The sequence below is a fragment of the Rhinolophus hipposideros genome, assembly GCF_964194185.1.
Source record: "Rhinolophus hipposideros genome assembly, chromosome: 1".
Taxonomy (NCBI): domain Eukaryota; kingdom Metazoa; phylum Chordata; class Mammalia; order Chiroptera; family Rhinolophidae; genus Rhinolophus; species Rhinolophus hipposideros.
In genome coordinates this window covers 60949607-60976210 of record NC_138047.1, presented here as the reverse complement: position 1 = coordinate 60976210, position 26604 = coordinate 60949607, and the positions used below count along the sequence as shown (strand labels likewise).

The window sequence follows — 26604 nt, the reverse complement described above, 5'->3', positions numbered from 1 at the left end:
ATTCTCAAAGAAAATAAATAAATGTATCTGTCTACAGTATTAATATGCATGTTCTCTCTGTAAATGTATTTGTAGAAATGATTTTTGAGAATCACCAAATTTTAATTTGAAAGTTAATGTTTTTACATTTATGTCAAATATGAAAATTTTAAAGGATACTTTCTAACCTTAATTGTCAAATTAGACACTTCTTTTAACAATATGAATTATATTTACAAACACTTTTCTGTCTACAGATACTTAAATTAAAAATAGTATGGTGGTACTTAGAATGAAAACTGATGACTAATAAAACAGTTTTAGGTCTCGAATAATACAGATAACTCAATAAAAGATAAAGAGTGTAAATACTTAACTCATTTGTACTTCCTGTGAAAAATAAGAAAGTATATGGCTTCCATTTAGATATTATGGCTATTCAATTCAAAAGTACTTTTTTTAAGGATATTAATCTCTGTTTTCATTTAAGGGAGAAAAGAGATTTTAAAAAAAAGAAATGGTAAAGAAAATACTTTTAATTAAAGCATGTTTACATACCTTACAAAAGCTAAAATTTTTGTGTAGGTGTCCTTTTTTACATTTTATAAAATTTATAACTCTGGATAAAGGAATTTATATGTGTTATTAATTGCAAATGTCCTTTTAATTCAAGGTTGAATTAAAAGAGTATTTGAAAATAAATGATGCAATATATGAGGTTGACAGCAAAGCTGAGAATGGCATAACTTTTTCACGTCTCCTTAATTATAAGGTAACAATAATAACACTTGAACCCGAGGTTCCCAGACTTTGTGCCCAAGTGTCTTGGGGCACATAGAAAATTCACATGGGTGCCATGGAATTGTTTAGATTTTTGAGAGAAACCTCTGATGCTTGACATCTGTTGGACACCACACAAACTACTGGTTCATGGGAGTTTCCAGTTCAACTACATTCCTTTCTATGACATAATATCTTTATGAAGTAGGGGTGTTTTTTTGCTGTAACTGTAAGCAAATATCATGTGAAAATCAATGTGGGACAGGAAATGAGGGTAGCTATGTCCTGTCTTAATTCCAAGGTTTGAAAGACTTCAGTGCCCAGCTATGCATACATCCCATTAGTGGGCTGTTGTGGTTATTTAAGAATGAAATAAAAATATTTTTCATTCAATTGATGTATATTACTTATGCAGACAGCTACTTAGTTATGAGGAAATATGCACTTATTAAATTGTTTAGACCTAACTCCCCAATAAAACTGTTAGTTCTTTTGGCCTTGGGGCTCCATGAACCAAGAAAATTTTGGGACCTCTCCCTTAAATGTTATTCGTTTGTCAAGAACAGCAAAAACAAACATTTGTGGACTGTGTAATTCAGATATTGGTGTGTGCAAATGTTAATGTCTACTATGTTAATATTCTGTGACACGGAAGATATTAAAAAGTACAGAAAGAGGTTTTACAACACTTTTAGAATTCTACGAATTCTAATTCATAGTTTCAGAAAGTTGGAGGAAGTGAGATTTTAAATAACTACATTTTTCTTCATGTTCTTTGAGTTCCTTGTGTCTGCTTGGTAAGTATATTTCTTATTTTTGAAATTATGTCCTGTAGTATGATTGAATCTATGTTTTTTAAAACTATTAGTGATAGTCAAAGGTATATCTTATTTACACAGCCCTTTGACTATTATTAGGATCAATCTGTGTTTCTCTCTGTGGTCTTTTTTGTACTGCTTTGGTGGAGATGGGCATGTAATGAAGTTATTAATAACATTATGTATTTTCACTTCTTTAATTTAAAGCTAAATATACCTAATGAAATCCTAATAACCTAATAGAACAGTAGGACGTAACATTTTGATGTTTAGTATAGGTTTCATTTTTTTTTTTAATGATCAGGTGCATTAAATCAGAAATTTTAAATTATGGATGATTTGCTTACTTTTCAAAGCACACTGGTTAAACAACAGGCTCTTATGGTTGCTAACTACCTTGTTGCTACATCTTGTTGTGCAGTATTCTGATACTCTGAAAAAGATGGATCCTGATCGCTTGGTAGCATTGGTGACAGAAGTTATTCCCAACTATTCCTGCTTAGTTTTTTGTCCCACTAAGAAGAACTGTGAAAACGTAGCAGAAATGATATGCAAATTTTTAAGCAAGTATGTTTATCTTTTAAAAGTATTCTGCTCTACTTTTGTCATGATATCCATGCTGTGTATTCTGTTTATTTAACAAGCACTAATTACTTCTTGCAGAGCATTGTTACGTTGTTATACTAGATTCCCAAGGCCTTAACCTTGAAGAAAGTTTAACAGTGAAATTCACACATGTGAAATAGCCAGAGAAACTTTCTAAGGCTACATGTAAGAAAGTGCTAATATAATGACTTAGATCAATGGTTCTCCACATTGGCTGCACAGTGAATCCGGGCTTTTAAAAATGCCAGTGCCCAAGCTACATCCTAGACAAATAGGAATCTGTGGGGTGGGAGCCAGGCTTCATTCTGTGAAGCTCCTTAGGCAAGTCCAAGGTGAACCACTGGCTTAGATGGTCAAAGGACTAATCACTGCGGGTAAATCATATCTTCAGCTTAATTTTCTATTAAATATTGTTGCCGTACAACACTTAAGTTGTATGCACATTTGAATTGAATTTCCTAAGTAATTTAGAAATATACTGGTTTGTAATTTTATACTATTTTAATATCGGTTCAGATAAGTATAACATTATTTTAAGTATGAACAGTTCAGTTTTTCCTGCACCTGTTTGTCCCATGTATAGTTTTATCGTTTTTTTCATACTTCATTTTGCCCCGTTAGCCAGTCCTATGTCACTATTCATAGACCATTACCCTGGATTCTAATCTAGTCATCCGCCACCTCCCCCCAATTCTACTGTCGTGGATTGATCTAAAATAGACTTAAATTAGTGTCTAACTGTTACATTGTTTTGTACACCTGAAACTAATAAAAAAATAATAAAATAGAGTTAAATTTATTGAATTAGCATAACGACACAGATATTTGGGATAAAGTGTAGGAGTTTCCCATTTTGGTAACTAATAGTGTACCTTTACAGTGATGATGTTGATTCTAAAAGCCTAAGGAAATTAAATTATCACTGAAGTAGTCTCAGTAAATTGCTCATTTTTTTTAGAATAATTTAAGATAATATAACACTCTTTAAGTTATATGGAAATTTTCAGACTAACAGTTGACTGGAAGAGATGAGATTTATAAGTTATACCCTTGATTTATTTTGCTTTTTGATTATACTGTGTTTCCCCGAAAATAAGACCTAGCCAGACCATCATCAGCTCTAATGCGTCTTTTGGAGCAAAAATTAATATAAGACCCGGTCTTATATTATGTTAGATAAAACCCAGTCTTATAGTAAAATAAGACAAGGTATTATACTAATTTTTGCTCCAAAAGACACATTAGAGCTGATGGTCTGGCTAGGTCTTATTTTCGGGGAAACATGATAATAGTTTATTTGGGTCTTAAATGTTTGTGTTTAATATTGAAGCATTTAAAAATGTTGTTCTGCAGAGCCCTTAGTTAATAAATTGTAATGGATACTTAATACTTTTTTAAAGAGATAGGAGTTAATACTTTCCAAAGGAAATTTTTCTCTAAGATATATTTTCCATATTACTTGCTGCTTTTGTAAGCTGAATGTTCTGAGTATCGTGTAGTCCCTATTTTGTGACTGTTGACTAAAATGTTGAGTCATATTTAGAGAACACTTTTTTTATATTATTCTGTAATTTAGATGTAAATGAGTAAAATCTAGAGCTAAATGGGTTCTAATGTCAGTGGCTTTAAAACATGATTTTTTGAAAGTGCTGGGATATCAGCTTGTATCTTAATTATTTTGCCTCATCATAAATGTTGTGGGAAGCAAGTACAATAAAATCACATGGGAAGTAGAATATGGCTTTATGTCTATTTAAATACAAAGACGGAAGCAGATTTTTCTGAAGTGATTGTATCAGTCTCAAGAATATTATCTTTTTTGTAGCTGTTACTCCCTTTGATTTTTAGTCAAGAATTTCTTTTAAACACTATTTGCTGACAACTGCCAAAGTTCTGGTCATACCACTTTCCTAAAAATCTCCCTAAAAATGTTACCTTAGTGCTTCTTAGCCTAGAATTCAGGCTCATATATGACTTAGCTTACTTTTCCATCCTTATTTCTTCTACTCTTCATTCACCCTGTGATGCATCCAATCTGAACTCCTTCTCTTCTTTGTGCCTTGGACTTCCCATTTTTGTGCTTTAGGTCATGCTTTACCCTCCACCAAGATATACTGCCCTGAACCTTCATTGTCACCTCTCTAACACCTGTTCTTCAAGACCAGCTTAGATCTCAAGTTCTCCCACCAAAACCCGTCTCCATACAACCATATCTTATCTTGTCACTTCTAAATAATGTCTCCCTTCTCCAAAATTCTGTGGTGATTATCCGTATTCCCATTGCATATAAGATTTAATTCCTTGAGAAGGGTTCATCCTACATGGGTACATCCTTTTCAGGACCTTGTACACTGGCTGGGAAAAAGGAACAGAAAGTCTACTGCTCCCCTACTCAGCTGTCAGTTCTAATTCTTGCACTGATGAGTTTTGACCACTTTCTTCCCAATTCGTCATTGTTCTTTTGTCTTCTTGACTCCCATTTCTCAACTTCTTATGAAATTCCTGGCCTTTGGTGAACACCAGCCAGAGCTCTATTCTTTCCATGAAGTCGACCAAAACAACGTAAGGCTGTGTATATTATATCTTGGACGATGTTTGTTTGCTCCTGGTATTCAGAAGTTGTTGCTTTACACTCAATTGGTAATTAGTTATAGTCTTTCTTTTTTTTCTAAATAGAATTTAAAATAGGTGCTTCTTGATACAGAGACAGAATATTATTGAGGCTTCTAAATTACTAGTGTTTAGACAGTCTTTTACAGATAATCCATATGATTTAATAATATGTATGTTTCTATCTTAAGAGAAGAACATTTCTGATTTAAAATAAATCATCTTCAATAAAGATATATGATCTAGTAAAAAAAATAATCATAACATCTAGAATGGGGGTCTAAACCTGGTGTCCATGGATTCATAGGAAGTACAGGAATGAACTTTGGGAAATCCACAGACCCTCTGAAATTAAAGCGTTTATTTATGTGAGTATTTGTTTCTTATCCTGAGCTTTAATCAGATTTTCAGTGCTCTGTGATCCACAGAAAGGTTGAGAGAGACTCCCTAATAGTTAATGAAATCAGAATCAAAATTCTAAGGACATTTTATGTACTTATATCGATAACATTAATACATTTTTTAAAAGAATGTTTACATGCATGTACTAAAAATGATATTCACTTTGCTATTATAAGATCAGGGTTCGTAATTCTAACAGATCTTTTTCCTAGGGAATATCTGAAACACAGGGAGAAAGAAAAGCAGGAGTTGATTAAGAACTTGAGGAATATCAACAGTGGCAACTTGTGTCCTATTTTAAAGCGCACGATCCCACTAGGAATTGCTTATCACCATAGTGGTTTGACAAGTGATGAAAAGAAGCTCTTGGAGGAGGCCTATTCCACGGGAGTTCTCTGCCTTTTAACCTGCACATCTACCCTAGCAGCAGGTGTTAACCTACCAGCTCGACGGTGAGATGAGATATAAGTAACTGTTGGCCAGGTTCAAAACCTCAATTTCTAGCTTGCAAGGAGTTTTGTTGATTTATTCTTTCTCAGTAGTGGGTGAGAATATATCATTTTTTTTTTTTTCAGTATTTGCTGAGTTGATTGTTTGGTTTATTTCCTTGATATTATGAAAAATAACAGTAGATTTCCTGGTATTAGAATCCCTTCTTTATTGTATGTTCTCTCTATTTGGTTTTCATGTCAGGGTTTATTACCTAACTTGTATAGAAACAGTTAGGAAGCTTTCCACCTTTATAAAAATCATCTGAAACAGTGTATTTAACTAGGGCTTTCCTTGAAAATTTAAAGAACTCATCCAGAAAGACTTTTGAGTCTAGTATCATTTTTTTGAATAATAGATCCTGGATTATCTTCTCAGTTGTTACCAAAGCCATAAGCCTGCATAACTGATTTCTGTTCTTTATAATTTGTGGCAGTTTTTCAAATAAATGATCAATTTTTATAAATCATCCAAGAGTGTTAAAAAAAGTCATGTATTTTCTGTTTGGTATGCAGTTTTCTGTGTCTCAATGAGATCACTGTTATTAATCATGTCATCAGCTCCTATTTTCTTATTACTTGTGATTCCTTGATCTGTCAATTTCAGAGAGGTGTTAGTCCCCCACTACAATTATGGAGTTGTCAGTTTCTCTTTTTTGCATTTCTAGACGTTTTTGCTCTGTATTTCAAAACTAGGTATACAAAGGTTTACTCCAAATATTGCTGAATTATATCTTCTATCAATATAATAAGTCCTTGTTTTTCTACTTTAGTGATTTTACTTGGAATACTAGGACATTTTTTTGTCAAATACATCTTTTTCCATTCTTTTACTTTCAGCCTCTGTCACTGATTAATTTTCCATTTTTCAGACAATTGGAGGGGGAGAAATAGGAAGTTATATATCCTATTTCTCTTATTCCAATTGTTACTCTTAAATTTTTTGTTGTTTAAATGGACACTTTTTTATATCCATAGGTGATAAAATCCCATAGCTTTTCCAGGACCCATCAGCTCCAAGTCAAGTAGTTGTTTTAATCTAGTTGTGGAGAGCCCCAGCTCACAGTGGCCCATGTGGGGATCAAACCGGCAACTTAGGTCACCTGTGCTCTAACCTTAGAGCACCTGTGCTGTAACCAATTGAGCTAACCTGGCCGCCCCACTATTAAAATTTTAAAAATTGTAACCAAACATGTTTTTTATCGTTGTAGAATTAATCAATAATTATATTCTCTCCTGAATATAAGAGTCTTAGCATTTGCATATCCTCCTACATTGCCTCATATATATATGTTGCAATTACCTAGAATCTTAGTTCCAGGTTTTTAATTTTCTTTCATCTTATAATCAATAACTGTTTAACCTGTGTATTATACTTGTGTATTGTTTTTTTTTGCTTACCCACTACCTCTTGTATCACACATCTTCTGTGATTCATTTTTTATTTTGCATTCTTGAGTAATTATTGTTTAAATGCTGCATTAGGGGTAAAAATTTTTTGAGTCTTTGCATAGCTGAAGATGTCTTTATTTTCACCTCATATCTTAACACCTTGCTAGGAAAATAATTCAGTTTTTTTTTTCCTTTGGGGACTTGGTAGTATTGTTTCATGTCTTTTAAGAGCCAGTGTTGCTCAGTTTTGTTTTTGCATAGGTTTGCTGTTTTTTCTTCTCCAGAAGCTTTTAGACTTTTCTCTTCAACCTTAAAATGTCATCATAGTGTATAATAGTAATTGCAGCTATTACACTCCCTCCCCCATGTCATAACAGCTTTACATGCATTGGCTTAATAGAACCTCACAACAACTTTGTAAGGAAGGTCATATTTTATTAACCACATTTTATAGAAGGGAAAACTGAGACGCTGAACAATGAAAATAACTTGCCCAACTTCGCACCCAACAAATGAGTTTCAAAGCCAAGGTTTGAACCTGGGAAACTAATTCTACAATCCCAACTGTTCCAGTTTAGCTAGTTTTCATACATAGGGCTTAACACTTGGGTATTAAGTTTCAATTTCAAGTTTTATGCCTTTCTTCATCTTAAAGTATTTGTTTGGGTTATTTCTTTTATTATTTCTTTCCTGCCATTACCTCTGTTCTCTGCTTTTGTAACTTCATGTAGACAGAGTTGGAACTTCTTAGATTGAACTTTGGTATCTCTTTTCTTACACATTTTTCAGTCTCTGAGCTATGTGATTTCTTCAACTATACCTTTCATATAACAAAATCAGTTTTCAGTTGTATCCCATTGATTGTGTTCATTCATTATTCAATTCTTCTGTTGAATTTTTGAAATGAATTTAAGTTTTTTTCTTAATTTCGAAGAACTCTCTTCTTTTGTTGCTTTTTTTTATAGTCTGCTCTCATATTGTGAATACAATACCATTTAGAATTTTCTGTGATACTAATTAGAATTTTTTTAAGTTCATTTCTGTTCCCTGTGTTATCTGTTTCTGTCAGACATTTATTTTTTTATGTTCTTGTTGTTTTTCTGTTATGTCATTGGTTATCTTCAAGTCTTTGGTGATCTTGGCTGTCCAGTGAAATTTATAAATAAAGGAATAGGTTGATCGGTGTAGGTAAATGACAGTTTTTTTTTTTCTCACCTTTGAACAGGAAAATTGGATACAGACTTCTATATACATAAGCAGGATTGAAATCACCATATTCGTTGGTCAAAAACACTTGAAATCTGCAATTTTATATAATGGACAATAATACAAATACGAGTACATAAACAAATAGACATATGTTGGTGGTGCATGATTAGATGTTTCATTTGTGGAATATAAAATCAGAAATCTCTGGAAACTATTGGTATAGTGGATTGGTCCTAAACTTTGCAGCTAGGCAGACTTAAGTTCAAATCATGGTGCTGGTAATTACTAATTTTATGAGTTGAGATGAGCCACTCGTCTGTTCTTTAGTTAGCCTCTTTGTAAAAAACTAAAATTTAATTTAAGAGAATATTATTACAAAGAGTTTTGTAAGAATTATAGATAATGTACATAGAGAACGTACATCATAGATTCTTGGTGAATATAGCTACCTATTATTTTAAGTTACTATGTCATTAAATTTAATATTACATAGATATAATGAAATTAGGAATTTAAAAAATAGGTGCTGTTGTTATAATCACTTTTAATTAATTTTATCAATTCCATAGAGTTATTTTGAGAGCCCCCTATGTTGCTAAGGAATTTTTAAAGAGGAATCAATATAAACAGATGATTGGTAGAGCTGGCCGTGCTGGAATAGACTCTACTGGGGAGAGTATCCTTATATTGCAAGAAAAAGACAAGCAACAGGTAACACTCAATCTGGTTGTTGTTTGGTGGTTTTGTCTTCTTTCCTAGGTCTTTGGTTTATCCCTTTTATGAGCTCATCTTTAAAAAATTTATTCTTAATATGCCTTTAAATAATATTTCCTTCTCTATAATTAAGAAATAGAAAGAATAGTTTGAATACTTTTGTATTTCAGCCAATGAAAAGTGTTACCCTGTTTATCTTCCATTTTCACAAACACGTTTGCTAAATTCCTTTTTTTTGTCTTTGTGTTTGTCTCCCTCTGCCTACACAAGATCTATGCAAAATACAAAATTTTATATAAAACACCATTTTTTTTATAACAACACAAAACATAATACTGCTTTAACTTTTATAGGTATTGGAATTAATAAGCAGACCGTTGGAAAGCTGTTATAGCCATCTTGTTCAAGAATCCTCCAAAGGAATCCAAACTTTGTTTCTCTCTTTGATTGGTTTAAAGGTATTTTTTAGTATTTTTAAATCTTATTACTGTTACCTGAGATAACAGAGGTTAAAAAATTGTGAAAACTAAAAAATTGTTAAAAAATTGTAAATGTTAATTTCTAATCTAATATGGAAAAGAAGAGTCTGACATAAATCTGAATCTGGATTTATATGTGCATTTTTAATCTTCGAGTTATAAGGAGTATGAGAAATCATCAAACCATAACTGGGCATCATTTAGAAGAAAGAGACTTTGGTGGATACCATGGGAATACAAGGAGCTGTAAAGACGTGGTTCTGATGTGTAATGATCCATAATCTCTGCCCTTGATGAAGAATAAGATTCACCTATCCTCCTGTGAACATTCTAGGATATTATAAATGTGAGATCAGTGTAGCTTTTATCAGGCAGAAAATTAAAAAAAAAAAACACACAACAGGAAAACTTGCTTTTTTCTAAGATTAGAAATTAGCTCTCTTTTTTAGGTTACGCTTGAGTTAAACTTCTTTTTTAAGATTATTCTTAAGTAAAATTTAACTTTGTGCCCAAGGTCACCCTGCCACAAAGTGGCAAAGCCAGTTTGAATTCAGCTTTGTCTAACTACAAAACCAGTGCTCTTAACCTTTCATACAGCCTACCTTCATTAACCCGAACAGTTTAAGTGAAAACACAAAAGGTGATTGATAAAGATATCATGAGAAAAGTTTTGATTACCTTGCAAATGAATGATTTATAATATCCCCTAGCAATTTGGAAGACTGAAAGGCTATGAGGAAGCAGAGGAATTAGTGTTGGGTATTGATGGTGACAGAGGTTTTAGATAAGCAGAGGGAAGGAATAAGTCATTCCAGGTGCTGCAAATAGAATGAAAGATGTGTCCCGGCCCCAGCTCTGTCTCTTATTACCCAGGGTAAGTTACTAACTCTGTCTTCAACCTCACTCAGTTGCCTGATCTGGAAAATGGGGATAACAGCATGCAAAAGTATTGCAATTGTGGTAATCCATGTGTAATGTAATAAAGACCTACAATAGGAGGGTTGCTAAGGAATTAATGAAGGAGGGAGAGAGATCATGAAGATCCCAGTCTTCCACATTTATGTATTGGATAAAGTAACAGACTCAGAGAATTAGTGATAAGTTTAAGGTCGTTCAGTGAGTTATGGTTTAGATGAGACTATAATTCAGTTTCTTGCCTTGTCGGCCTAGATTGTTTCCGGTGTGTCCTTGTGTATGTGGAACATTCACCAAGTGCAGATGAAACTTCAACAAAGTAGACCATATTCTGAGCCATAAAACGAGTCTGAATAAATTTAGAAGGATTGAAATCATGTATAGAGGATGGTATCTAAGACAACAGAATTATAGTACATCAATAATGTATAAGAGAAATACCCAAATATTTGGAAACTAAATAGCGTACTTTGATGTGGTCAAAGTGAAAATCACAAGGGACATTACAAAATATATTGAGTGTAATAAAAATGGAAATAAATATATCAAAATTAGTGGCATGTGGCTGAAGAACTGCTTAAGGGGACATTTACAGGCTTTAAATACTTACTAGAATATAAGAAATATCCAAAGTCAGTGATCTAAGTTTCACCTTAGGAAGCTAAAAAAAAAAAAGAAAAGAAAACAGAACCCCAAAGTAAGTAGAAAGAAGGAAATAGTACAAATAAAAGCAGAAATCAATGAAATAAAAAATAGACAAATGAGAAAAAAATTAAACCACAAGCTAGTTCTTTGAAAAGGTCAGTAAGATTGTTGGTTGAATTGATCAGAAGGAAAAGAGAGAACACATAAATTACCAATATCTGGAATGAAAGGAGGGTCATTACTAAAGATCCTAGAGATAATAATAGGATAGTAAGTGATTATCCTTGAATAACTGTTCTTGAAAACTAAAATGTGAATTCAACAATTTAGATGAAATGGGGAGAATTCTTGAAGGACACAGTTCCCAAATTGACTGAAATAGAAAATCTAAAAAATCCTGTATCAAAGAAATTGAATTTGTAATTAAAACCTTCCCGCAAAGAAAACTCCAGGTTCAACTGACTTCACTGGTGATTTCTGTCAAATATTTAAGGAAGAAATAATACCAATCATACACATATTCTTCCAGAAATTAGAGGACAAGGGAAGGAGCACTGTTCATCTTATGAGACCAGCATAATTACTCTGATAACAAAACCGGGCAAAGATATTGCAAGAATTTCTCTGGTAAACGTAGATGCAAAAATCGTTATCAAAGTATTAGTAATCCAGCAATACATTATAAAAACAATTTATCATGATCAATCTGAGTTTATTTCAGTCATGCAAAACCATGCAAAGTTGGTTTAACATTCAAAATTCAATCAGTGTAATTACCCAGAATTCAACATTCATTCATGATGAAAACTCAGCATACTAGGAGTAGAAGAGAACTTCTTCAACCTGATAAAGAGTATTTATTTAAAAAACAACAACAAAAAAAACCTACAGGTAACATCACATTTAATGGTGAAAGGCTACATATTTTACCCCTAAGATCAGGAAAAGAAAAGATGTCTGCTGTCACCTAACTAGTCAACATATGTTAGAAGCTGTGGCCAGTACAATATGAAAAGGAAGAAAAATAAAGACATACAGATAGGAAAGGAAGAAGTAAAGCTATCTTATTTGCTATAATAACATTAAGTTCAAGCAAAATCCAAAAGAATGTACAGAAAAACTGGAGTATAATTAGCAGTGTCACAGGACACAGGGTCAATGTACCAAACGCAACTGTATTTCTATAAACTCACTACAATATAATTGGAAAAACATTTCTATTTATAATACCATCAAAAAACATGGAACACTTAGGGATATATTTAACTAATATGTGTCAGATCTGCACACTGAAAACTATAAAACACTGCTAAGAGAAATTAAAGAGGACTTAAATGGAGAGAGACACTGTGTTCATGAGTTGGAGCCCTCAGTTTTGTTCAGATGTACTTCTTGCCAAATTGGTCTATAAATTCAGTGCAATCACAATAAAAATCTCAACAAGAGTAGAAATTGCAGGCCAACACTAGAATTTATTTGGATATTCAAAGGAATAGAATAACCAAAAATAATTTTGTAAATGAAGAACAAAATTAGAGATTTCACGCTACTTGGCTGTAAAACTTACTGTAAAATTTCAATCATCAAGACATCGTGATATTGATGCAAGAATAGACATACAGACCAATAGATCAGTGAGTCTAGAATTAGACCCACATATGTATGATCAATTAATTTTCAACAAAGGTACCAAGATATTTAAAAGAGAAAAAGGATAATTTGAAACCGTGCAAAATCTGGCACTCCTCCTACATCCCTGCATGGTGTGCAATGCCTCTCCTCTCTAAGGGGAACTGTGAGTACTTTGAGCATTTTTGTTGTTTTGTTTTGTTTTGTTTTTGGAGGCATTGACCTCTGTATTGCTATTCAGTCGCCTTTATAAATTAAGACTCAGGCTTAGCCAAGTGTTAGCATTTCTGAACTCAGCCAAGTCTGAAGACAACAGATTTTTATTATGTTTTCCAAGAATTTGATCATTTCACTTATAAAAGGCGTACCCATGCAATTTCTAGTGCATATCCTGGTGACATTTCTCATGGATAAGATGACGTTATTTTTGCCAGAAAAATTAATAACATATCTAAAGGACGAATCAACAACATACATAAAACCCACGTGTACCTATATGATTGAAATTATTCTTATGTTTCTAATGAGAATGATTGCTGCTGCTATGCAAAAATGCTTCATTGTGAACACTGAAGAAACTGCATATTTCTTTAACAAGGAGCAGCTTCGTGAACCAATGTGTGCAGATACGGTTTAAGGAAATTAAATACCTATAATTACATTTCGCTACACTGGAAATGATCAACTTAATTATCACCATAAGTTGAAAATATCCATACTTCTGCAACAATCTACTAAGGTAACATCAATGGCTGTTGATGGAGGATGAAATATGAAAATAAATAAACATTTAACCCCTCCCACCCCAAAAAAGAAAAAGGACAATATTTTTTCAATAAATGGTGCTGGCACAACAAGCTAACCATATGGAACAGAAAAATTAACCTCTACTCTTTTACTGTCCAAAAAAATTCAAAGTGGATCACTGACTTAAATGCTGAAAAAAAAGCTTCTAGAAGAAAATATAGGAGAAGAAATTGTGTTACCTTGGGTTAGCCAAATATTTCTTACATGGGAAACAAAAAACATGAACCATGGAAGAAAAATAAATAGGCTTCATCATAATTTAAAAAAACTCTCTTCAAAAAACTGATAAAATTAGTGAAAAGGCTGGGAAAATATTCATAATGCATACATCTGACATATATATATATATATCTGTACATATATATATCTCGTGAGTTAGGACTGAGCTAAAGGCAATGGAATTGAGACGGAGTGGGGACTTCACTTAAAACCAGATCATAACAGAGAGACTGTGGGAACTAGACCACACAGGTTTGGTTTTTATGAGCCTGGAAACTCATAAAATGCAAGATTGCAGAGCACAACAGTTTCATTTAAATTCTGTTTTAACAATTGGTGTACAGTAGCAAGAAGTCCAGGTAGCAGTCGGATCAGATGAGCAGGTAGGCAGCTGTTTCAAGCCTGTCCATAGGAGACAACTCAAGCTCCTGGGCCCAGTCCTGAGGAGATCAAGCCATCAGGGTTTCTTCTACAGCTCGGGGTGAGGATTCACACCAGGGCTGTGGTTGTGGAAGGAGGCTGGAATATAGATAGGGTAGAGAACCACGAACATCTGCAGTTAGAGTTGAAGCAGAAGCCAAGTCCTTTGGACAGAAACAACAGGTAGAATAGAAGTGAGGGGCAAGCAAAGCAAGATCTGTGATTTGGGCAATGTGAGGTCAGGAGGCAGAAAGGTAGAAGTGAGCATCCCTGGAAGGCTAGGTCCATGCTTTGGTGGAAGAGAAAGAAATTCCAAGAATTAATAAAACAACTGCCTTTGGGGCCATAGCATTCAGGGAGCATCCAATTTTCGTTTATCACAGTGGTGTTTCAGACACCCTGCTAGACACTTTATATGTTTTATCTCTGACCCTCGCATACCTTTGAATTAAGTAATAGAACTCTCCTTTTAGAAAAAAAGAATCTCAGGCAACGAGAGGCAGGTTGTGCAGTCTGCTTTCAACCCTGTCTGCACTTGCACACGCTGGTCCATGCTTCTGCTATCCCGTGCCCGGATCAGTTACTGTCTCCAGCCAGGTCTCCTTGCATTCACTCTGCCCTGCCTTCCCACATCCCCTCCAAGTAATTCTTCTCGTAGATCTTCTCCGACTCAAATCTGCATGTGTGACCCCTTTCTGCTTAATATTTGTCAGCGGTTGTTTCCCATTGCTTTTAGGATTAAGCCCAAATTCCTCCTCATGATCTACCACAATAGATTTGGCCTCTGCCTGTTTCTCCGTCCTTATCTCTCCTCAGCCTTCTCACACCCTGCCCTGCAGACATACTGACTTTCTGTTTTCATTTCTCAAACATACTATGCCCTCTCCTACCCCAGGGCTCCCTATCCCTGGGACCCTCCCGTGTTACCTCTCCATCTCCAGTTTCACTCTCCCCCACAACTTCATCTAGTTAACTCCCACTGAACCTTCAGATTTTCACTGAACGATCACTTCCTCAGGGAACTCTCCCTATGCCTCTGAATCTATTCAGTCTATTGTTGTGTGCTTTGTAGAACCACTCCTTTAATAACACCTATCAATTTGTAATTGTATTCTTGTTAGTACAATTATTTGGCCAATAACTAGCTCACTGGAATGTAAGCTCTGAAAGCAGGGTCCACACATATTTTCCTTTATCACTGAATCCCAGTGCCTGGCATGTGGTTGGCATTCAGTATATACTTGAATTAATTAATGGATTAGCTTTGGAGTTGGGCATGGGTGAACTTGCAGGTTGGGGCCATGGTGGAGAATCCAGCTTTGAGAAGCTCTGGTGGCCCGAGGCAGAGTCTGGGCCAGTGGGTTTAAATCACTGTCTAAAAGTTTTTCACAGAGCGGGCAGAAGAGTAACATCATAGTAGCTAGAAGGATGAAGTAAATGTTTGTTTTTACTTCCCAGTGTTAACTGTAATTAACCAAGTAGAAAACAATATAAAAACTAATTACATTGATAATTTACAAACTGAATATCAGTTCTTGAATATCTAAAAAGTGAAATTTTAGCCCAATAGCATACTATATTAAAGAATGATTTGTATTAAAAGGAGAAGCAGTAGGAAATGTGTACACTCCATAATATTTTTTGTTATCCATTATGTTGATTTAATATGAAATGACTACTTAAGTTTTCCAGTTAAAATATCACAATTGTGAGAGAGAGAAATATGCTTACCGATTGGCTGTATTTTAGTGTACTGATGATTTCATTGAAATTGGCTAATATGAAACTATTCTAATTCAGTCAACTCTACATATGTATACCAAATGGAAAAAGAATAAAAAAGAGAATAAACAAAAAAAGAAAGAAAAAGAATACCAAATGGAGGGGTAATTATTACTTATGATTGCCATTATATGTTTTAAATAGTAAATGAGGGGAAGAAAAAAAGGCATAAAAGCAGGAAACAGAAATGGGAATGAAAGAGACAGAGAGGTAGAAAACTGCTATTTTTAGGTAATATATTGGGGAAAATATTGCCTGATCCTGTTTCAGTGGAGACTTTCAATTGTGTTTTCCATGTGTTTTGTTTTTCTTTAATACAATTTTTAGAACTAAAGAATGTTATCACCGGTGGCTGGAAAGGGGTGAAGGGGAGATTTCTGAAGGAGGCATAGTGGGAATTAGTGATAATTGGTTAAGGAGTAAGTAGTGCACAGCTTTGGAGATACTGTGAAAAATTGTTCAAAAACCTAAGGAATTTTTAAATGAAAAATGTGTAGATGTTTTCACAAAAAGTATGAATACGATAACTGTGATAACTGTCTTCCCCGTTAAAATGTTTTTTTCTTCATTTGAAAATGCTGTTATCAAATTGCGTTTATATGTGCAACTATGTAGATTTTATACTAACTTTTTTGTTTAAATAGCTTTGAGGTATAGAAAAGAATCATCATCTTGATTAATGTACATTCGAAATGATGTCTTGAATTAAGGAAAATGCTCCAATCATGTCCTGAATTGTTTCAGATTGCAACAAATCTTGGTGACATACATCGCTTTATGAGTGGTACATTTTTGGGTGTTCAGCAAAAGATTTTGTTGAAAGAAAAAAGTCTCCGGGAAATAACTGTTGAATCACTTCAATACTTGACAGATAAAGGACTCCTACAAAAAGACACTATTTTGACAGAAAATGGACTTATACAAAAAGATGTTATTTATAAATCTGAAGAAGAGTTCCAATATAGTTTTCGTATTACAAAGTTGGGAAAAGCTTCTTTCAAGGGTAAGAGTTTACCTAATTGTCACTATTTGTCTGAGGAAATGCACTGGAAAAAATAGAAATTACATTATTCTGTTACTTTAAATTGGATTTGTATTTTGTATTAATAACATTAATCTTATAAACTCTAGACTACTTCAACTTTAAAAAGATGAAAAATGTTTTTAATTACAAATAATTTAGAATACTGCAGAAGTATGTAGAGAAAAAGATGTTCATCCCTCCTTCACACTCCCCTCCCTCAGCAATCACACAAAGGTTAATATCCTACCAAGAATAGCAGTTTGGTTTATATCTTTCCAGATATTTTCTGTACATTTCATTTCATTGCATAACACATACATATAGAGAGGTTTAAGATTTTTTTTCTAAGCTTTTTTTTTAAACATTTTTTTTATTAGTTTCAGGTGCACAAAGCAATGTAATAGTTAGACATTTATCATCTAGGCTTTTGTTTTTAAATAATCATTTATATTATTCTTGAATTTGCTTTTCTTTTTTTTTGCTTAATAAATCATAATAGAGATTGCTCCATCACAGGGAATAGTTTCTTTCTTAATGGCTACATCATCATTTATTTAATGAAAAATAATACATGTCTGTTGCTAAAAAAAATTCTTAGATCTCAGAATTACGTAAAGGAGAATCCAGTACTCCTGTCCCGTTTCCACTTTCCCAGGAGCTACCACTGTTAACAATTTGATATAGTAGTAATATATATCCTTCCATATATTTGTGTGTGCATATGCACATAGTTTATCATTTTAAATGGAATCATAGCATAAGTATGTTTTAGCAGCTTGCTCTTCTCATGTGTAAAATATCATGAACATCTTAACCTCTCAATCTCTTTACATCTATTTCATTTTCTCTAGTACTTCAGTCATCCATAATATGGGTACCTTATTTTATTTAACCATTCCCCTATTAGTGGGCATTTGCACTGTCTCTGATTATTCTCCAGTATAAACAAGGCTCCATGAGCATCTCTATTTATGTATTTTTGGACATGTGTGGAAATGTTTCCCTGGATTAACTTCTCCAAAATAGAGTAGTTGGGTCAGAAGGTAAATGTTGATATTCTCAAAATGACCTACAAAATAGCTAAATTACATAATAAAAGATTTTGAAGACTTTTTGCTATATTTAGGTAACTTATAAACAAGACTTTCTTTAAAATCACCTCTTTCCCCCTTTGGTAATTATGAAAAATGGAATTATATCTTTCTTTTAGGAACTATAGATTTGGCTTATTGTGACATTCTCTACAAAGACTTGAAGAAAGGTCTTGAAGGCCTTGTGCTTGAAAGCCTTCTTCATCTAATTTACCTAACCACTCCCTATGATATGGCTTCTCAGTGTGACCCTGATTGGATGATATACTTCAGACAGGTGAGAATATAAGATTCTTCAGTACAGGCTACTTAGTCTATTAATGATGGTGTGATTTTTGTCAAGTGATTATTTACTTTTTTTCCTGTTAAAATATAGTGTTTGAAATTGGGCCTTTAGTTCTTTCCATTTTTAAAATAATAATATGACAATAGCGTTTTTGGTTTGTTTAACTTAAATATTACTTTTCCATTAAGTATAAACATGTTCATTATCAAAAAACATAAAGGTACAAAAAAGAAAAATGGGATCCTTGGTTCCATTCCCCCAAAGATAGTTACCGTTCTGATTTTTGTAACCACTACATTTTGTAGTACCTAGAATATAAAGAAAACTGTAAAGGCCATCTCTGATGATTGGGAGTTTAATTACATAAAAGCTCTGTCAGAGCCAAGCATGATGATACACCAAATCTAGTAATATTAATACCTGAAAAGGAATATCAGTTGTATTGCCCGTAGCAGGGTGGAACTGGCCCTTCTTGTTATAAAAGCAAGTGGTAGAGTTCAGTCTACTATGATTTTACTGTGAACGGGGTAGATGCATGAACACATAGTAGGCAAAAGCAGTGTGCAGCTTTTAATTGCAGGAAATTAACTTTCTTTTAAATATCATTTTTAAATTATTACTGTAAGTTTTCTTACATAATACTGTATAATGCAGTTACTTTCAGAAGCTTTCTCTCTTCTCCCTCCCCACAGACATCTCCAATATTAAACATAATCACAGTCAATGGAAACCATACTCTATGGTCACTGTGACCATATCTTTGAGTAATTCTACTAAAGTATGTTATATTTTAGTAATATTTTTTAAGTTCTCAATATTTGTAAATAAAATTTGTTGTTTTTTCATATCCTTTAAAATCATGAAAATGTGATATCACAGGAAATACTAGATTTGGTTCATATGGCCGATTTTTTAAAGTTACTATTTGATTTTTCTGTATATTTATTATTTTTCTATATAGTTTAACCAGCTCAGCCCAGCAGAACAAAATGCTGCTAATCTTATTGGAGTCTCGGAAAACTATATTGGGAAAAAAGCATCAGGTCAAGCTATCAAGAAGGTACCATAGTTTTGTTTTCCTTCCTGAATAACTAAGTTCACTTAACAGAATTAATGCTGTTGTATCATCTCCTTTGTTGACCTTTTTTGTTTAATTTTTTCTTTAAATCACATTTTACTACTTAAAACATCTGAGGACCAGAAATTTGGGATTTTTTTAAAAACAGTGTTGATTTCTGGGTGGTGTGATGGCTTTTTTTTTTGTATCTTTGTACTTCTGAAATATTCTGTCATGCACATCTAAGGCTTTCATTGTAGGAAGAGATAAACCTTATTAATCTATTTTCCTTCTGCTACTTATGATGTACATTATAAAAATTGTAAAATGTTTCATCATATTATGTAATCCTGAAATAAGTTCAATTCAAGGGAGAAATTAAAGTTTATTGGGGTGACAATTGTTAGTAAAGTTACATAGATTTCAGGTATATAATTATGTAATACATCATCTATATATCACATTGTGTGTTCACCACCCAGAGTCAGTCAGTTCTCTTTCCATCACCATGTATTGGATCCCCTTTACCTTCATCCCCCTCCCCTTACCCTCTGGTAACCACTAACTATTGTCTGTGTCTGTGAGTTTTTGTTTCTCATTTGCTTGTCTTGTTCTTTTGTTGTTTTTGGTTTATACACCACATATCAGTGAAATCATATGGTTCTCTACTTTTTCTGTCTGACTTATTTCGCTTAGCATTCTAATCTAAAGATTCATCCATGTTGTCACAAATGGTCCTATTTCATATTTTTACCACTGAATAATATTCCATTGTGTATATGTACCACAACTTCTATTTCTTTTTAAAATATCTTATAGTTTTCAGTATATAGGTCTTCTATGTCCTATGTCTATGTCCTTAAGTTTATTCCCAGGTATTTTGTTCTTTCTGTTGCAATTGCAAAAGCAATTGTGTTTTTGATTTCTTTTTCTGAGATTTCATTGTTAGTATATAGGAATGCAATAGACTTTTGTATGTTGATTTTGTAGCGGCAACTTTACTGTATTTGTTTATTGTTTCTAGTAGCTTTTTTGGAGTCTTTAGGGTTTTCTATATATAGCATCATGTCATCTACAAAGAGTGACAATTTAACTTCTTCATTCCAATTTGGATGCCTTTTATTTCTTTCTCTTGCCTGATTGCTCTGGCGAGGACTTCCAGTACTATGTTGAAAAGCAGAGGGATAGGGGACAGCCCTGTCCTGTTCCTGAACGTCCAGCAAAGGGCTTCAGTTTTTTACTGTTAATTATGATACTAGCTGAGGGGTTTGTCATATATGGCCTTTATTATGTTAAGGTATTTTCTCTCTATACCTATTTTATTATATATTTTAATCATAAATGGATGTTGTATGTTGTCAAATGCTTTTTCTGCATCTGTTGATGTAATCATACAATTTTTGTCCTTTGTTTTGTTTACATGGTATCACATTGATGGATTTGTGTATGTTGAACCATCCTTGTTCCCCTGGAATGAATCCCACTTGGTTATGGTGTATGATATTTTTAATGCATTGTTGCATTTGATTTGCTAGAATTTTGTGTAGGATTTTTGCATTTGTATTAATCAGAAGTGTTGGTCTGTAATTTTCTTTTTTTGTGTTATCCATACTTGTTTTGGTATCACGGTAATGTTGGCCTTGTAAAATGAGTTAGGGAGTATTGTCTCTTCTTCAGTTTTTTGAAAGAGTTTGAGCAGGACCGATATTTGATCCTCTTTGAAGGTTTGGTAGAATTCACTAGTGAAGCCATCTGGTCCCAGACTTTTGCTTTTGGGAAGGTTTTGGATGACTGATTCAATTTCCTTACTGGTGATCAGTCCATTTAGATTTTCCAGTTCTTCGTGATTCAGCCTAGGAAGGCTATATGTTTCTAAGAACTTGTCCATTTCTTCTAGGTTATTGCATTTGGTGGCATATAGTCCTTCATAGTATTCTTGGATGATCCTTTGTATTTCTGTGGCATCCATGGTAATTTCCCCTTTTTCATTTCTGATTTTGCTTATTTGTGCCTTTTCTCTTTTTATCTCAGTAAGTGTAGCCAAGGGTTTGTCAATTTTATTAATCTTTTCGAAGAGTCAGCTCTTTGTCACATTAATTTTTTCTATTGTCTTTTTGTTTTCTATTTCATTTAGTTCTGCCTGATTTTTATTATTTCCTTTCTTCTGCTGACCTTGGGTTTCAGTTGTTCTTCTTTTTCTAGTTCTTTAAGGTGTAACATGAGGTTATTTATTTGGGATTTTTCGTTTCTTGAGATAGGCCTGTAATGATATAAATTTTCCTCTTAAAACTGCTTTTGCTGCATCCCAAAAATTTTGGTAGGATGTATTTTCATTCTCATTTGTTTCTATGTATGTTTTGATCTCCCCTCTTACTTGTTCTTTGACCCAGTCATTCTTTAAAAGTATGTTATTTAATATCCACATATTTTTGGTTTTCCTGCTTTCTTTTTGCAGTTGCTATCCAGTGTCTAAGCCTTGTGATCAGAGAATATGCTTGGTATGATTTCAATCTTCTTAAAGTTACTGAGGCTACTTTTATATCCCAATATATAGTCTATTCTTGTACACTAGAAAAGAATCTGTAGTCTGGTGTTCTAGGATGAAGTGCTCTATTAATGTCAATTATGTCTATTTCATCTAATGTATCATTTAGGGCTGCTATTTCTTTATTTATTTTCTGTTTGGATGATCTATACATAGCTGTCAATGATGTAGGTCCCAGACCTACATCAATTGTGTTTTGGTCAATTGTTCCCTTTAGTTCTGTTAGTAGTTACTTGGTATATTTCAGTGCTCCCTGATTGGGGACATAAATATTGATGACTGTTATGTCTTCTTGTTGTATAATCCCCTTTATCATTATGAAATGTCCATCTTTGTCTCTTGTTACCTTTTTTATCCCGAAGACTGTTTCATCTGATATCAGTATAGCTATATCTGATTTTCTCTGGGTGCCATTTGCTTGGAGTGTCAATTTCCACCCTTTCACTTTGAGTCTATATTTGTCCTTATACCTGAGATGTGTCTCTTGGACGCAGCATTTGGTTGGATTTAGTTTTTTGATCCAATTTGCTACTCTGTGCCTTTTTATTGGTGAGTTCAGTCCATTTACATTTAGGGTGATTATTGATATATAAGGATTTCCTATCGTGCTATCTTTGGTTTTCTGGTAGGACTGTGTCTCCATTGTTTCTTTGTCTCTTTGTTGTTGTCTGTTATTTCTTTGTGGTGGTATTCTATGATTTTCCCCTCTGTTTCTTCTTTTATTATGTTATATATTTCAGTTCTCGATGTTTTTTGAGTGGTACCATCAAGTTTATGTAAAAGAAAGTTTCGTATTTGGAGTATTCCATTTTCTTCAGCATGCTTACCTTCTCCTTTCGCTTATGCCAGTTCAGACCTTTACTCTCCCCCCTTTTATGTTTTTGTTGTGACAAATTATCTCTATTTATGCTGGTTGAATAGCCTCTTTCAGTATTTCTTGTAGTGCAGGTCGTGTGTTAGAAAATTCCCTCAGCTTCTGTATGTCTGGAAAGGTCTTCATGCCTCCTTCAAATCTAAAGGATATCTTTGATGGATATATTATTTTTGGCTCATAATTTCTCTCTTTCAGTAGTTTGAATGTTTGAGTCCTCTCCCTCCTGGCTTTAGAGTTTCTGCTGAAAAATCTGATGATAACCTAATGGGCTTTCCTTTGTAGGTTACCGTCTTCTTTTCCCTGGCTGCCTTGAGGATTCTTTCTTTGTCATTAATTTTAGACAGCTTCAATACAATGTGCCTTGGAGAAGGCCTGTTGGTATTGAGGTAATTAGGTGTTCTATCTGCTTCTTGGATTCGAGGATCCAGTTCGTTCCACAAGTTTGGGAAGTTCTCGTCGACTCTTTGTTTGAATATACTCTGTGTTCTCTTCTCCCTTTCTTCTCCTTCTGGTATGCACATTATTCTTATATTGCTCTTTCTGATAAGTCAGAAAGTTTTTCTAGAGTTCTTTCGTTTCTTTCAACTCTTTAAGTCTCTCTCTTCTTTGATCTGTGTCATTTCCAGATTTCTATCTTCGGTATCACTAATTCTTTCCTCTATCTGGTCAAATCTATTACCTACGTTGGCTATTTCATTCTCCATTTCTTTTATTGAGGTCATAATCTCCAGAAATTCTATTTGGTTCTTTTTAAAAACTTCAATCTCTTTGGTAAAATGTTCATTTTGTTTTTTGATTGTGTTTCTGAGTTCATTAAATTGCCTGTCTGTGTTTTCTTGCATCTCATTGAGTTTTTTCAGAACTGTAATCTTGAATTATCTGTCATTTAAGTCACATGTTTCTATGTCTTTAAGTTCATTTTCTGGAGACTTTTTTTTTTTTCTGACTTTTCTTGTTACCTTGGTTATTCATGACAATTAGTGAATTATTATTTCTCTTCCTAGGCACCTACAGGAGTGGGTTCTGCAACAGGTTGGTAGGAAGAGGTCTTTCCTCTGCTTTCCAGTAGGTGTTGGTAGAATGTTTATTTTCTTTCCCACTGCAGCCTTTTATTCTCTCTCACACTGTAGTGTTATATTTTCACTGCACTGTTCTGGCTTCTTACTGTTCTTACTGGCTTCTTACTTGCACTGTTCTGGATTCCCTGGAAGGTGGTCTTCTCCTCTGTGAGTAGGTTGCCTGTGTCTCAGCACCACCTCCACAGGGAGATGTGGAGAGCTTCTGAAGTTTTAAAGCTCTTTCTGTACCAGATTCAGGTCTGTGTGTTTCAGTGTCTCTATTTACTCCTGCAGGGATCCACCCAGATAGGTAGGGGTGGTGGCGGAGTGGATTGTGAGAGGTGGCACAGAGCAATGGAGGCGACCACCACCACAGCCGGTCCTGCACCCAAGGCTTCCTCCCCTTCGCAGGAACTAGTTGGGCTGCAAGTCCGTGTCTGCAGACCACAGTTCTCAGAACTGCAAATATTCTGTCCTTTTGATCTGACACTGCTACTGTTCCACTTCTAGCACTGGGCATGTGGGGGCGGGGCGAGCTCTGGGAGGGTGGGAGTACCCAGCTATGCTCCATGCCTAAGCCTTCTATCCTCTGCTTGGCAGTGAGGGCTTAAACTGCCATTTTCACCCTTCTTCCCTCAGTCTTTGCTCCAAGGTCTCTGCCATGAGCGTTGGGTTCAGCCTATTATATGCTGATCCCTCGGGCCGGACTGTGGGCCATAAGGGGAGCGCTAGCAGTCCAAATTGTTCCCTCTTCCGCAACTGCTGTAGCTCCGGAATGCAGGGACCTCCGAGCTCCAGTCTGCGTCCTCCACCCTCAAGGCCCATGTATCCATACTTCCCGCTTCCCTCCTCCCCTGCTTGCCCAATTTGCCCACCTTTAGATGATTTCAGTTGCACTGCTCTTAGTCTTGCCCGTCTGCTGCACAGGGAGTCCTTTGTGGAATTATAGCTGTTCAATTTGTTGTAAATTCCAGGGGAGAGTTCAAGAGGCTCAACTCACGCTGCCATTTCTATTACATCTCCAAAAATTTTTTCTAGAAACTTTTTATTAGGCGTTCTGCTTGGTATCAGGGATTCTAAGATAGGATGGGTTTGGGGGTTTTATTGTTGCTGTTTGTTGTCCTCAAAGAACTCCCAGTCTAATAGTTGACATACACAAAGCATTCTAGAAGGTTGAAGTGGATAAGTTAATACTCTTTTGTGTGATATCTTATATTTTGGTTTTTTAACGTTCAGTCAATAAGCATGAAGCAAGTGTCTAATGCATACACTAACTTTAAGAGAAGTGGACATAATTCTTTGGTTAACATGCCTTAAAATTTGTTAAGTTAATATCATTTTCCTCCTCATAATTCTCTTTTTCATTTTTAATTTTCTTTGGTAATCTAATCTTCATTGAAACCTAATTATCTTACCTACTATTTCCCTCTATACCTTTTAAACTTGCATACATATTACTGATTCCATTTTGAAAAATGAAGATAGTGTTTACTTTCATTTGAATTTGAGTGGTGCAACTGTCCTATGCATTGATATATCATAAAGTTATCAATATCTATATTCAGCATTCATGTTATCTAAATATACAATATTTAGAATAGGTCTTTTACCTCAGAAATGGCTATGCTGTTTAGGCCTTCAAAATGCTGAATAAAAATTTCTTAAAACAAACTTTTTATATCAAACTCTAAAATATAAAATATAACCAAAATCATATTTTTAAAAAAATCATATTAATTTGGAACTCATTACGAAATACTAAACATTTATAAAATCTTATTAGAATAATGCGTCTTTTTAAACTTGAATCAGAATTTATTTTTGTTACATTTTGTGAAATATAGTCAATAAATGTTTGTTCAGTTGATAAATATTTAAAATAGTATGGTCATGAATTTATCTTAACTACAAATGTTACTAATTTAATGTTTGGAAGTATCTTTCTTTGTAATTCTAGAGAACATGATATTTACTTAAAATCTAATTGATTTCTCCACATTGAAAATGACCCCACCTTTTCTTTAAACATTTCATGTAAAAGATCTTGAAATTGGCATAAAGCATCTTATCTTACCATGTAATGTAATTATGTCATTTTTCTTGGCTTAGGAAATACATTCTAAACAAAGTCTACCTTGACTCAATAATTAAGGTACACTAAAATGGGGAAATTTAAAGTGATATTTCCTGCTTGTTATTCAACTACCATGCTGTTTAGCTTAATGCTTTTTAAAAGGTAAATCTTAACATGCAGTATCAACATGCAGAAGGATGTAATTCATACATCTTTCAATATGTCAAAGTTCACAAACATTCTTTTATGGTAGTAGAGGATATAATTGTATATTTTATATCTACTTTTTCTCTTTCAAGTTCATCCTTTTCTCCCCCTGATTTTAAGCATGAGTACTGAGTTTTTAGTTAGCTTTATATTAACTATGAAATACTTTACATAAAAGTAGTCACTAGATATCACAGGGAAAAGCAGGTATACATGATAGAAATTGTCAACTACAGGAAGCGTTTTCTCTTTCAGTGTTTTAACTTTGGAAACATTGAACATTATTATGATCATGTGGAAATCACAGAATCTAATATTTACTCTTTGTTTACAATATAGACAAGCTTATTAACAAATTTATCTGAATAAATACATTTGTCTAATTTATAATCACATTCATATCACATTCATATGTGTAGAAACTATAAATACCACAGGAAATGTAAAGGTCTCCCAACTCCTTCCCTTCCTGTATTCTTTTCCTAGGGCTGCGG

At 33.9% G+C, this 26604-nt stretch overlaps 1 protein-coding gene across 6 annotated transcripts in view; it reads left to right on the top strand.

The window, feature by feature from the left end:
• Window positions 1–26604, top strand: part of HELQ (helicase, POLQ like) — a 44300-nt gene that overhangs the window by 8970 nt on the left and 8726 nt on the right. Inside the window, exons 7-14 of one of the 6 annotated variants that reach the window (XR_013992026.1) lie at window positions 653–751; window positions 1999–2144; window positions 5408–5647; window positions 8854–8995; window positions 9352–9456; window positions 16766–16897; window positions 18129–18286; window positions 19257–19355. Coding sequence is in view for 4 of the 6 variants with exons in the window: in XM_081029376.1 (XP_080885502.1) it covers window positions 653–751; window positions 1999–2144; window positions 5408–5647; window positions 8854–8995; window positions 9352–9456; window positions 16639–16897; window positions 18129–18286; window positions 19257–19355 (1248 nt within the window). In the remaining 2 variants the exon portion in view is untranslated. Of the gene's footprint in view, window positions 1–652; window positions 752–1998; window positions 2145–5394; window positions 5648–8853; window positions 8996–9351; window positions 9457–16638; window positions 16898–18128; window positions 18287–19256; window positions 19356–26604 lie in introns of all 6 variants that reach the window. The other 5 variants (XR_013992027.1, XM_081029376.1, XM_081029378.1 and 2 more) reach the window with 5 other exon arrangements.